This window comes from Danio aesculapii, chromosome 17, assembly GCF_903798145.1.
Source record: "Danio aesculapii chromosome 17, fDanAes4.1, whole genome shotgun sequence".
Classification (NCBI taxonomy): Eukaryota; Metazoa; Chordata; class Actinopteri; order Cypriniformes; family Danionidae; genus Danio; species Danio aesculapii.
This window is the reverse complement of record NC_079451.1, coordinates 4,045,030-4,059,354: the sequence shown is the minus strand read 5'-3', so window position 1 is coordinate 4,059,354 and position 14,325 is coordinate 4,045,030. Positions and strand designations below refer to the sequence as shown.

At 36.3% G+C, this 14,325-nt stretch overlaps 1 protein-coding gene across 1 annotated transcript in view; it reads left to right on the top strand.

Moving 5' to 3' along the window:
• scaf8 (SR-related CTD-associated factor 8) overlaps positions 1–14,325 on the top strand; it is a 57,627-nt gene that overhangs the window by 2,922 nt on the left and 40,380 nt on the right. Inside the window, exon 2 of the mRNA XM_056477616.1 lies at positions 137–220. Coding sequence (XP_056333591.1) covers positions 137–220 — 84 coding nt within the window. The remainder of the gene's footprint in view (positions 1–136; positions 221–14,325) is intronic.

Here is a 14,325-nt window from a genome sequence, read left to right as displayed (position 1 = left end):
CTCCATACATAATGGCCAAACTACCAAAATCAAATATATTTGTGTCCTTTTTAATTGTTGTTTTATAAATGATTAACTATGAACATTATTCTTTTATTAAAAAAAAAATCATCTATTGTTTCTCTTTTTTTTTCAGTTGTACTCATTGAATGAATACAAGCCACCCATCTCCAAAGCCAAGATGACCCAGATTACAAAGTCAGCAATTAAAACTATAAAGGTAGGTTTAATAACAAGGTAACAACTTTAAGGCCATCTTTAAGGTCTTCAACTAATTTCTCAATTCTCTTATGTAATCTTAGATTTATACTAGGGGTGTAACGATTCACCAGTGCCATGGTTCGGTACAGTTCACAATACTGGAGCCACGGTATGGTTCGGTTCTTTTTTTCTGTGGGAGCAGGGCTTTTGGTGTGGCACCAGCAATGTTAAAGTACACTAGATTCACTTTTGACTTAATAATAGCAACAATTCAGTGCTTCCCACACATAGACTTTACTTGGGCGGACCACCAATGTATAGTTGAAGTCAGAGTTATTAGCCCTCCTGTGAATTTTTTTTTCCTATTTTAAATATTTCCCAAATGATGTTTAACAGAGCAAGGAAATTTTCACAGTATGTCTGATAATATTTTTTCTTCTGGAGAAAGTCTTATTTTGTTTTATTTATATTATATTATATACATTTATACATTTATACATATATATATATATATATATATATATATATATATATATATATATATATATATATATATATATATATATATATATATATATACACATATACATACATACATACATACATACATACATACATATACACATGTATGTATGCACACACACATATACATACACAAGCCTATATTTGCATGTTTTTATATTGTTGATAAAAATAAATGATCCACCTGCCTCCTACTTCAAGTTGATGTTTTACAATAAAACTGGCTGATACTGTGTTTTTTTTTAAGAAACAAGGTAGAAACACAAAACAAAAAAATGAGTTTGCTGTACTACTGTCCGAAGTGTGTGCAGTGATTTAAAGGACTGCACTTTAATCCCAATCAAGCAAAGATGCTACTTGCATAAGCATACCCTTAAAGAGAAATCTGAAGAGAAAAAAAGAGGTGAACAGGCTGTAAAAAATGCAAATTCTTATAAAAAATGCTAAATGTTTTTCATTTTAGGAACATACAAAACACAGTGTTTATGTAAAATTCCCTTTAACTTAATAGCATTTAATCAAATTCTACAAACACAGGAGATGAAAATGTAGATATATTGCTACACAGAAAACAATGTAATTACAAGCTCGAACTGTAAATAAATATGTAAGCGAATAACTTTAAGGGAGCTTTCTGGACATGTAAGTAATCAAAGCAGTGTATGCTGTAAATTTGAGCTACACCAGTGGGTTGTTTTACTTCATAGCTTTACAGCGGTTAAAGTATTGAACACGTTACCATTGTTCTCAGAAAACATGAACATGCTGTTGGAATTTTCACTAGATGTTGGAAGCAAAAGTAAAGAAAACAAAACTAATTAGATTAAAAATTAAGTTGTTTAATGAAATGAAATGACACAGGGAAAGTATTGAAGACATGAAGAAAGGCTGGTGTAAAACAGACATGGAAAGCCCAGACAGCAGCTGAAATCTCTCAGTAGTTATTCAGCAGCCCTGCCCCTCATCTGTGTAAATCAATATTAGTTGCTTCAGTCCCAACACCTACATTACCTGAAGGATGAAAATAGAAGCAGGGTGGACATTTTAGCAAGTCAGTGATCCCAAACACAGCCAAGTAAACCCTCAGTTGGTTTCAGAAAAGAAAATAAAGTTGCTAGAATGGCCCAGCCAATAACCTAACCTGAATCCCATAGCAAATACAAAGTAAAGATCAGAGTTCATAGATGACACTCACAGAGCCAGAGATTTGAAGACTCTCATCTAAACAATACAGTCAATTCCATACAAGAGGTGTTTTGAAGCTTTTATTACCAAAAACGGCTTTCATACACAGTATTAAATCAATTTCTCTAGTTCAGTACCTTCTCCTTGTGTTATTCCATTGTTATTACACTTTATTTTCCCAGAATTATTATTATTGATGCTTGTTTGTTTTATTAGCATGTTAGCATTTTTTGGGTTTCTACCAAAATCTGTCAATTTCATGCCAACAGCTTATTTAAAAAGAAATTAACCAGGAAAAATCATGACATGTTCAATACTTATTTTTCCCGCTGTATCTCCTTAACCAGCATGTGTCCTAATAGATACTTAATTTAATAACTTAATACACTTGATCATAAAATAATGGTTGATTTTTGAAACGGGACCCTTTTTACAATGTATTTGTAATTTCATTTATAGAAATACATCTCATCATAAAATATGTTTTTAGCCTATTGTTTAATTGGGAAAACAGCAAATAAACAAATGAAGTACAGTGTGTTTCACTATGATTTTATTAATGCATAAACACAAATACAAAAACAGACATGCATACATCACATATCGAGCTCCAGACTCTGACCAAATAGTCACATTTTGTGTGCATAATTAAAATGTATAAAATGAGTGTGCGGTCGATTAGATTCTCATCCAATCCCTCTCTGTTTTTGCCTCACTCTCTGCAGTTCTCTATACTGCTGTATCTGTATACATACTGTATGAAACTATGAGGAAAAGACAGGTTTTGTGAACTTTTTGGAGCTGGCTGTGAGATCATCTCAATACTACAGCTCTCCCCTGTGAAAAGCAAGCTTGTAGATTAAAGACTGGGGGATCATGTTGTGTCGCTGGAATTTAGTGACTTGGGGGTCTCATTTATAAATGTGGCTTCTGCACAAAACAGGGTGCAACTTCTAAAATGAGCAAAAATGTAAACTTTTAAACTTGAAGTACAATCTTTTAGCATAAATATGACCTTAATTAAACCGATTTAAATCATCCTATGAGCAGTAATCATTAATGAATAAATAAAAAATGGATTTTGGCGCTTGTTAGCTTTTTAGGAAGGTTTGCAGAGTTTAATAGTTGAGACCCCTGCAATGGAAACTAAACATTTACAAGTTGTGGACTGGTAGAGGGACAGTGCACATAAGTAAGTGAACTACAGCCACATAGAGAAGTAGGTTGGACAGATATTTCATTTATTATTATTTGTATCATAGTTCTTGTTATCAGGATTCATATAGTTATGAAAATCATATATAAGTTATTGCATTTTGTGGGAGCTAAAGTTGGCTGATTTGTACTGTTCTTCTAAGACGTAGGAATTCAAAAGTCTTTGTTTTTAAAATATGGCCCCAGACAGAAAGATTCTGGCTTTGCATTCGGTGAATGCACATGCTCATATTTAGATCTCATACTTGTATTTAGATCACTTGAAACACTCTTGTATTCGTTATTAATGTATTTAACATTCAGTGCATAATGAAGTGGAAAAAAGAAGAGCATTGCATCAGAAAGTGTTAACTGTTGGTTGCTTTCTTTCCTCTGTGGTTGACTTGTCAATAGGGTGGTATTGCAAAATTGTGACAGACCTATGTAGTTATATTTTATAGGAGTTAATGTGTGTGTGCGCGTGCGTGCGTGCATGTATATATTTTTTTACATTTTTTTTTTTCCACAAACTTGTACCACCAAATTGTGTAAATGCATTGTTGCTTTGGGACTCATGTGGTGTATACATATATACACTCATAGAATTCATATATAAAATAAAATATGTGTATTTATGTATCTGTGTAAATGTATATACAGTCATGGCCAAAAATATTAGCACCCTTACAATTCTGTCAGACAATGCACCACTTCTCTCTTTGCTTATTTTTTTGTTTGCACTGGAAAAACACAGAAAAAGAGAGTTGAGAAGAAATAGATTTTCACCGATGCACTGCTCTTAACAGGAGTGGACAATATAGTAATAACACTCGCAGCCAGTTCAAATTTACTCAACTTTTGTGTTGTCAGAACTCAAGGATGGAGTAAATAAAGTGTTGGATTGGAGAGGAAAAATTGTGGAAAGACATGGACGATCTCAAGGCTACAAGTCCATTTTTAGAGATGTTAATGTTCCTGTGTCCACTTATCATCAAGAAATTAATGGAAAATAATGAAGGATTGCTCTGGTGGTTTATAAAAAGCGTTTTGGCTTGGATTTGCTGCTGCTAGCTTTGGCTTGTGAACTGCATCATAAAATCTGATTATTACAAAAGAGTGCACTGTAAAAAGTGAGCAATCCGACTGCTTTTAAAGTAGTCAGTTGACTACTTAAAATAAATCTGTTTCTTAAAGTCAAGTCGCAATTATTAAAAAAAGTAAGCCAACTTAGCAGTTCCAGGTTACGACAAGTCAACATCGCTTTAAAGGCAGTTGTTTTGCTTGCTTTAAAAAATGAATCACTTCTTACAGTGTACCATGAGTCATGGGTCTTACAGCTGGACAATGACCTGAAACTTACTTCAAAAAGCTTTTAGAAATGATTAGCTGGGGGCGTCTGAAATGTAAAGCTGCTCAGAGAAAAGTTTTATACAAATGAGCCCAGATCTGAATCCCACACTGTAAAACCCAAAAACTTAAGGCAACTCAATTTGTTTGAGAACAGGGTGTCCGTGGTGTCTTAAAAAGTATTAAAAGTTAATAAATCAATTATGAGTAAATTAAGGCCCTTAAAAGGTATTGAAAAGTCTTAATCGCGTTTTTACAAGGTCTTAAATTTTGTTCAAGCGTTGTCCAAAGTGTTTCGACTCCAAAAAAGCAGAAACATATTTATTTTCCTCCAAATATTGACAATGGTGTGCTTGATCCACGCAATTAATTCGGGTCGGGGTGCGTCCGGCCAAGCTCATCCATCACGGTGATGTCATGTAATTTGCGACAGACGTGGGAAGGTGATGTGACGTTCTCCACATGTAGTGAAACTGTAGAGCAAAACAGACGGCAAAATGGGAAAATGTAAGTTTGTGTACTCCTGGTTGGAGAAAGACGAGATTAAACAGTGGCTGAGGCCTGTCGCTGAAAACATCCACGTAATTTAATCCTTTAAGCTTTTCCTTTAAGTTCTGTTGCATGGTTGTGCTCCATTGATTTATTTAACTACATCTGTTTAATAACAACTGCTTATTAACAATTAAGTTAAAGGTTTGATACTAATTAGAACTTGACGAGGTCTTAAAATATTTTGAGATGGTCTTTAAAAAGTCTTAATGTATTGAAATTAACTTTAGGATTCCTGCATATACGCTGGAGGAAACCGATTGCTACAAACCATTTGAGTTAAAAACTGGAGGAAACCGATCTATAATCTATACGAGTACTGTGAACTTACTCCATTTAAGTTGAAGTAATGAGGTATTTAATTAACTCATCACCTTCAACAGAGTTCAAAAGTCTTTTCAAATGAGTAGAGTTAACTTCCAGTAAACTTTGAGTTAACTGTTGACTGTTGGGTTTTACAGTGCATAGAACACCTGAGGAGAGATCTCAAAACAGCAGTTAAAAGTAAAAGTCTGCAAGAGAAGAGTGGGTTAAAATTCTAGTAGAGAGATGTAAGAAACTCAGTCATGGTTGCAGGAAGCGATTGATTTAAGTTTGGGTTGCCAATAATTTTGTCCAGTGCATTTATTGGATTCTGTGTTGAACTGTTAGATTTTAATATTTTCTGTTCTTGTTTTTGTTGCTCCTACAACAAAAATAAATCAAACACAAGTACACAAATTTTAACTAACAATTGTTCTGAGCAAAGGGTTGCGTTTTCTGACAGAATTACAAAGGTATTTGTTGTTATGTGTATATACTAAAACAGAAATGCACATGAAAATCACCGCTTCCTTTGTAAAAGGAGTTGCTGTAAATTAGACTAATGAACAAACTGAAACTATGGTGGAACCTAGTAGACTCGTGGACCGTAAAAACCTCAACAGCATATAAATGCTGCAACCTGCCTGGGGTATGTTTGCCAAACAAAAACATAACTCGTGGCTGAACTATCATAGTACAATGCATAATTGGGGAAAAAAACTATGTAGGGATGAGTGTTTTGCAATTTATTAAGAAATAAAAAATAAAAATTTTCTACTTAATCATAAAATTTATATACAAGTAGTCTATTGTTTTGTTTTTGTCAACTTTTACACATTCAAACCACTACAGAAATATTCGAGCATATAGGCCCAATACAGTACATATCTATCTCTTAATAAATAGCCTTCTTAATAAATAACCTACTATAAATGAAAAGCATTAACGTATGCTATATGTTTTTGTTTTCACAAGCTTTGGAGACGTAACGTAAATTCCGCTTTTAAATAATAAGTCACCTGTAGCTTTCGTCATAAGCCACGGCTGCGTTCAAAATGGCATAAATGAAGTGCACTACGAATTGAACGCAGTTGTCAATATGAAGATAGCTATAAATGAACTGTAAAAAATACTTTGAAAGCAAATTACATCTGAGAGATGACTGCTTTTTAAAATTAATTAATTAATCAATTTATTTATCTTTTTAAATCATTCAGAGTTTAAATGTTTGAAATTTCTAAAGAAATATGGCTTAGGGGGGATAACTGCAATAGAACACACCCGGGAACTATGATTCTAACTACAGATCTAGAAGTGTACTTACAATAGTTCAAGTTTACGATGCAGTTTGCGAATGTTAGTTGGAACGATGGATTTGGGAAAGACCAAATCAACGAACCATGTTTGTAACGACTGAACTTGTGACTTAAGTTTGCTAACGGCGGTTTTCAGAATCCCTGAATGAGAGGCAGGAGATGTGGACATGTTGGACTGCCATGTGTGTGATTCCACTGTCGGAGAGAGCAGCTATTTCAGTAAAGATGCGTATCAAAATATCAGTACTTTTGACTAAACTAGTCCCTATTCTTAGCTTGTTGCTAATAGATTAGAATGCGTTTGTTTCAAGTCAGGTTGTGTGGCGTACACCTGATACATCGTTTAGGGATTTTTTTTTCCAAGTAGATGAAATTGCAGATTCAGTGTGTCTGGAAAAAGTGCAAACACATTTTAAAAGAGATCTACCTTCACAGAGGCAGACATTTTTAACATTGCCAAACGAAAATGAATCATTTAGTGTAAGGTTAAGAAAAGTGTACGCTTACAGGAGTTATACAAGTATACAGTTATTGTTGCTTAATTTTCTGTTATGTTCAGAGATTTTAAATATATTATTTATTCCCCCTCCAATCATTATCACGTTACATTTTGGTCATTTTTCCCTCCAAATAAAATTTAGCCAGAGCCGCGCAACAAATAACCTCTAAATAAATAAGGTGCTGTTACATATATCTATATTTAGCCACCCCTATTTGATAGAGCGACATAGCTGTGTTTAGTCACGCGGTTGCTTTCGTTTTATGAACATAAACTAGTTTCGGCTATTATTTAAGTTTAATTGAACAAAGGGAGCCGTTTACATTGCGTTACCAAGGCAACTACTGATGCGTTTTGTGTAATGTTTCAAAGAGCTTAGTTGCAGCACGACAGTGGAAAATGAAACCGTATCCGGGCTGTTTGGCACGGAATGGAACACTTCTGCTTAAAGAACGATTCAGCATGATAGTGGAAAAGTGGCTAATGATTTATTTTGAATAATGTATAAATATTTTAGAGGTTACATCCGATTAAGTTTTCTCATAGGCTTTGTTTGTTTTTTTATTATAGGTTAGATTTGCCGGCTGAGAAAAGTTGAATGGAAAACTTGCAGTTTGTTATAAATCGTCTTGGTGTATAAATATGTGCCACAATTTGACCTGACTGAATTTTGTGACATAACTAGTTGTGTGCCCACATCCAAACAAACTCAGCCCTCAATACACCCCTTTTTGTAAAGATTAGCAAAGATGCTAATGATGGCGCCTTTCGTTTTTTTCTGAACAATGAAGTGATTCTGGCATGCAGCCTGCACAATGTTCAGATCTAGAAGCTCACAGGTGTCCTTGCTTAGAATCCCACCTCCAGAAGTTACAAGTGGCTTAACTTTATATATGAAGAGAATGCCCCATAAAGAAATAGAAAATGCTAGCCATACTTTAAATACAGCTGTCAAAAAGCAAAAAGAACTACTTAAATTGCACTACAATGTTCATATCTCAGAAATAGCCTTTATTAGTAGGGTTACTTACTACTGGTGTTGTGCTGCAAACTTACTTGAAAGTTTATATATGCCTCACATTAAGGTAGCTTCATGCTAATCTTGCTGAAGCGTAAATAGCAATCTTCTGTGATGTAAACAACTTGCCTTGCTGAAGTGAGAGTACTTCAATCTACTTTCTAGCTGCATTATAGAAGTTATTCCCAAGTAGGAAAGCCCCCATTTCAAGTTGTCTCAAACACAACATTAGCTTAAATTTCAATGAACGAAATTTCAATTGACGAAATATCTTGTCAATTAAGAGACCACGCTTCTTCCCTATTGATGAGTTTTTACAACACCGAGTATATCATTTAAAATTGTGGCAATATCTGCATTATTTGGGTGTGTTTTTTTATGAGAATAATGTATAAAGTACAATGCTTATTGACCTAGCCTTTAACGATGGGCTATAAAAGAGCATGATTTTTTCATTCTGATATTAAACCATGTCTGGTCACAAAAGCTAATTATTTGAAACACTGGAATGGTGTTATGAAGTCAACTCAGAGTAAAACTATGGTATTAAATCTGTGTTTGCAAACGAGCTAAAACTATCACACACGTGCTATTGTAATCTCACAGACAAATTCTAGGTTCTTATTACGATAAGTCTAATAATTTTTTCGTGGGGAGAATTTTTGCATGTATATTGCAGTCGATATGATGTCGCCCATTTCTATTCGCGATCCAGCTGCAGAGAGAGGCGGGGTGAGCAGCGGCTCATTATAATTTAAAGAGACCTGAAGTTTTGACATGGTAAAAAGCTTTTATTTACTTTTTCATTAAGAAGAAATGTGCGTATGACGTCATCTCTAAATGCTTGCTCGTTTCTTGTTGTTCAAGATGTCTGAGGGATTTTGTTGGATACTGTAGCCATTTCATGCCTAGCAAGAACAGTACCTTCCTTTTGTTCTTGATATAATATGTTAATCTTAACAAGGCAAAGTAGGGTGAAAGAGAGGGGGTTTAATTAAATCTGCTCACAGTTGGGTTTTTCTTTTGCCGATATTGCACTGGCTGCCAGTTGCTGCTCGCATCAAATTCAAAGCTCTGATGTTTGCTTACAAAGCGACCTCTGGCTTTGCTCCTTCGTATCTGCTCTCACTTCTGCAGATGTATGTGCCTCCAGAAACTTGCGTTCTGTGAATGAACGTCGCCTCGTGGTTCCATCCCTAAGAGGGAAGAAATCACTTTCCCGAACTCTCGCATTCAATCTGCCCAGTTGGTGGAATGAACTCCCTAACTACATCAGAACAGCAGAGTCACTTGCTGTCTTCAAGAAATGACTAAAAACTCAACTATTTAGTCTCCACTTTCCCTCCTAATCTGTAACTGCCTCTCTGGCTATACCACTAACTGTGCCCTCTCTCTCTCAAAAAAAAAAACATTACTAATGCTTTGCTTCTTAGACTTTACACACCTGAAACTTGTCTATAGCACTTGTTCACTGCTGCTCTTATAGTTGTGTAAATTGCTTCCTTGTCCTCATTTGTAAGTCGCTTTGGATAAAAGCGTCTGCTAAATGACTAAATGTAAATGTAAATTTAGAAATCAGGGTAGCCAGTTGGCAATATGTGATGCAGGTTATAATTTTTTATTATAATTTTTTTCCAGCACGTAACAGATATGAGCACTGTTCAGAACTCTGCTGGTGCTAATATCTCTTTGATTGTAAGACCAGTTTTTCCCAAAATACTACATTCGTCGATATGGTAAAAGTCCAAGTTCAGCCTGCTGGACAATCTCAGTCTTTGTTTTTTGATTTTATTGGAGTCTGTAAATGAAAGTTGTAACCATACTAACCTGAATGGTGTTGTCAGAAATCATGCAACATCCACACTAAACTTATGCCTATTCGTAGTTGTAGTTGACAAAGCAGATGTAATTATTCTTTCGAAGGCTGGATGCAACAAGCCCCACATGGATCTTACCCATCTTTTTACATCATAGTTGGTGCAATCAGACCATGGTGTTTTCATCCATCTCTTGTCCACTGTAGCCAACTTTGAGGCCAAGGTCTATCAAAGATCAGAAAAAAAGTATTTATTCTTCCATCCGATCTAATAATGGCTGTGTTTTAGAACCAAAACTGGTAGGAAGAATGTTAAATACATTGCTTTTTTTTTGTCCTCAAGGTGAATAAAAGATTTGAGACAGGAATGTTTAAATACCATCTGTCTAGTACACTTTAACAACACATCCTGTAATGCTTGGGTTAGTAGGGTTGTTTGCCTTTTTCGAATGCATTCAATGACAGTGCATTGGCCTTCAGCAGTTGCATTACACTGATCTATATTAAACTGGACTGGACTTTAACGGTGACATAAATCAGTTCTCTGATTTATATTCTCTTTATTCATATATAAAGCTGCTTTGACACTATCTACATTGTAAAGGCTAGTTTATACTTCTGCATCGAGCGATCGGCATGACCCACAGCACATGCCTTGCACAGTTATACTTTGACGTGCTGCTTGTGTTGCTCTGCAATAACATTTCCGAAAGGCCAGCTGGCTGTAGGTTAGGTTATGCTCCCCTGTATCGAGTTTCTTTGCCGGTAATTCATTTTTTTTTTTTAGAACGCTACCCTAATGTACAAGTAGCTAAAACTGGCTCATTCAGAGGCGAGAACCAGCGGACGTGCAACAACTTTAATCATAAGATAAACATCTGGAGTTCCTTCACAGGAGTTGACACTTGTGAATACTCCATCGAGTTAGTGGCTCTCAGCACCACCCATACGCGCCATAGCTACCATGCCGACCAATCACAAAACTTGCGCTATGCGTGGTTGTGACATGTAGTGCGCTTCGGCGTCAGCCATGGTGAGGGCTAATTGACCGCGTGGTGGCTGCACCAGACCACACGCGCGTTTGACATAGAAGTATAAATCAGCCTTAAAATCCCTGTGGAAATAAAGATGAGTTTAATTAAATTGAATGAGTGGTAAAAAACATCCATGTGCCCTTATATATTGGTAAATGGGTGAATATATTAGTATATAGGTATTTTATGCATTGATTACTTATAGATGGTAATATTATTAGATTTTAGTTTAAAGGGCCTTGAAACCCCCCACTTTCGGTTCAAGTCCACCTCAGAATTTTTCAAAAAATGCATCATAATGGGCGTGGAGCAGCTCTGTGAGCAGCGGGAGGAGTGGGTGTGGCCAGCAGAGCAGGGGAGAAGGAGGGGAGCAAACAACTGTTGTCAGTTGGCTCACAAAATGAGACACAAACCGTGAGGAGACCCATGATTATATAGTTTACAAAGTTAAAATGCAAAGAAATAAACAGTAATTTAATGCCCTGCTACATTTGTCATTCGTAATTTCATATACACACAGCCACAATTTATATCATTATAAAGATAATCATGTTTATATAAACACTATAAATGAGGACTTCTCCCTCAATCCCTTGGTCTGAAAGCAGACTCCGTACTGCAGGTCTCTTGCCCTGCCTATTTCAAACATTATCCCTGCCGGTAATGTGGAGGATTTAGGCGAACACAGCAGCACGGCGATGTGTCTAAATGTGAAGGAACTCAACTGATAAGTCCGCCATTCTCCAATTCTTATACAGCTCTCCCGACAAAAATGCTTGCTGCACACAAACAGCTTTGCTGTATCGGCCCATGACAGGATTGCGGTGAAAAACTTGCAACAAACCCAGTGGATCATGAAAACAAACACGCACGACCGTTCATGAACTGCTAAATACCATGTGCCATGGGTCTGTGGACGCGGTCGGACCCAGTCTTCAACATAGGGTCTCACAGCTTGGCACTGGCAAGTCTGTCTTGCCTTCAGAAAGCACGTGCTCTCATGAATAATTAAGAAGCAGGCTCTTCTCATAGGATAAGAAAACTCCGCTATGAATAATGAGAAATCGACGTGTCATTCACTCCACTTGCAGTTTTGCGCTACATCACCCATTTTGATCTGCCCCAAAAATAATTTCAAACCCAGAAGATGAAATTAGCTAACAAAAGCTCAAAAATATCCAATTTTCCCCACAATTAAAGCTGACAGCTGCTAACATTGTCTTAAGTGATGCTCAACCACACAAATCTGTTAATCTCAAAAGTATGCATGGGTTTCTTAGGCATTTAAAAACGTTTTTAATTTTAAAGCCGTTAAGTTTTAAGTAGATGTTACTTCAATAAGGTACAGTAATTCTTTATTACTCTCCAGGTTGGCAGTAACAATGGGGTTAGCAGTCCCCAACTTATTCTGAAAATGTAATATGGTCATTACAAATCTTGTATATCAGTTTTCTAACTGTATTATTACCTCAAAATGATGCTCAAAATGACTGATTGTGTTGGTGGTTCAGGCACTTTGCCGTTGTTGCATACTTGGTATATTGAACTCCTAATGTATTGCTTGTTTTTCTGTGAATAACACCTCTTTCCCCTTCCCTCAGCAGCTCTCCCAGCTCCCCCAAAGCACTGAAAGTGAAGCAGGAGGATGGGGCGAGAGAGAGTTTCAAAGAGATAAGCGAACCCCTAACCAGCTTAGGTAGGAGATGGGCTGTTTCAAAAGGAGGATGGAAAAAGCCACATGAGAAATGACTCAGAACGTTCTTTTATGTAGGCAGGAAAATAAGGGGACCCTTATGGTCCCCAGGGTTCATTGCTCAGTGCTTCAGTGATGTTCATCACACCTGTGTTCATGCATTGTGGGTTGAGAACGATGATTTCAACAGAACTGTTTACTTCTATACCTGCAGATGGTAGCCCCTGGTGTCGTGTTAATTATAATCAGTTTGTATGGAAAGCTAACTTGACTTTAACACTCCTTTTATATATATATATAGTAGAGGCTAGATTTTGCTTGACTAAGATGGCTGTGGTTTTGGAAGGTTTATTGTTTGTCATCATGAAGGTTAAAGAATATTCAGCCTAATATGGGACTGCAATAATATCAGAGCTTATTTTTTGAAATTCTACCAATACAATAATTTTCTGGTTCATGTTTCTAGTAGAGTTGACAAGGATCTTTCGTTACCATTTCGTTATCAAACGTTCGTTTTCCGCTAACATTTGAGTGCTGTTTAGCATGTTCTTATGTATGTGTTCACGTGCTCAACATAAATTATTGTGATTGGTCATAAGGGTCATCGTTTCACCACTGTTCACCGAGTGCAAACACAGTTACCTGGACACTGAAACGTTTCAAAGCTGCGTCTATCAATCCATCAGCAGAGCACTTGCATGTTAGCTCATAGACAGACCAGCTGATCGACACAAAACGCTGCAGTATCTGTTTTTGGTCAGTGAAGAGTGGTGAACTAATGACCTTCACGGCCAATCACAGTCATTTATGTTGAGCACATGAAGACAGTTCTTCACCAATTATAAGGTTCTATCTGCGTTCTGAATGATTTTGAGATATTGAGCTCTCCTTTATATTGAAATGTTTGCATTCCATAGCAAACAGTGCGTATGTAACATTTGTTTTTTAAATAAAAAGTCTTAAATGTAAAGAACTTATAAAAAAAACATCCCATAATGCAGTGTTTCCCAACCCTGTTCCTGGAGGCACACCAACAGTACATATTTTGGATGTCTCCATTATCTGACCCATTCATTTCATGTTTTGGAGTGTCTTCTGATGTTATGATAAGATGATTCAGGCGTGTTTGATTAGGGAGAGGTTGAAAATGTGGACTGTTGGTGTGCCTTCAGGAACAGGGTTGGGAAACACTGCCATAATGTAAATAAGTTGTCATTTAATAAGAATGTCAATAACTCAATTTTGACATGTCAGATTAAACCTTACAATTCTAAGGTGACGAATTGTCAATCACAGGGTATCCACAGAGTCTTAAATAGTCTTAAATTCACTGAAACATTGTCTTGTAGGTCTTAATTTTCCGTATACTATTCCCAGTACTGGGTTGCGACTGGAAGGGCATCCGCTGCGTAAAACATATGCCAGAATAGTTGGCGGTTCATTTTGCTGTGGCGATCTCTGATAAATCAGGGACTAAGCCGAAGGAAAATCAGAAAATGAATGTAAAGCTACCCAATCGATCCAACACGCATCCAATCACAACAATACATCTCAATAAAACACTTGTCTGTTTTGCATACATTTAGTTTTTAAAGAGTTTTAAAGAGTGTGTACAGCTAGGATCTGCCCGTTTTGACAGATAGTTTCA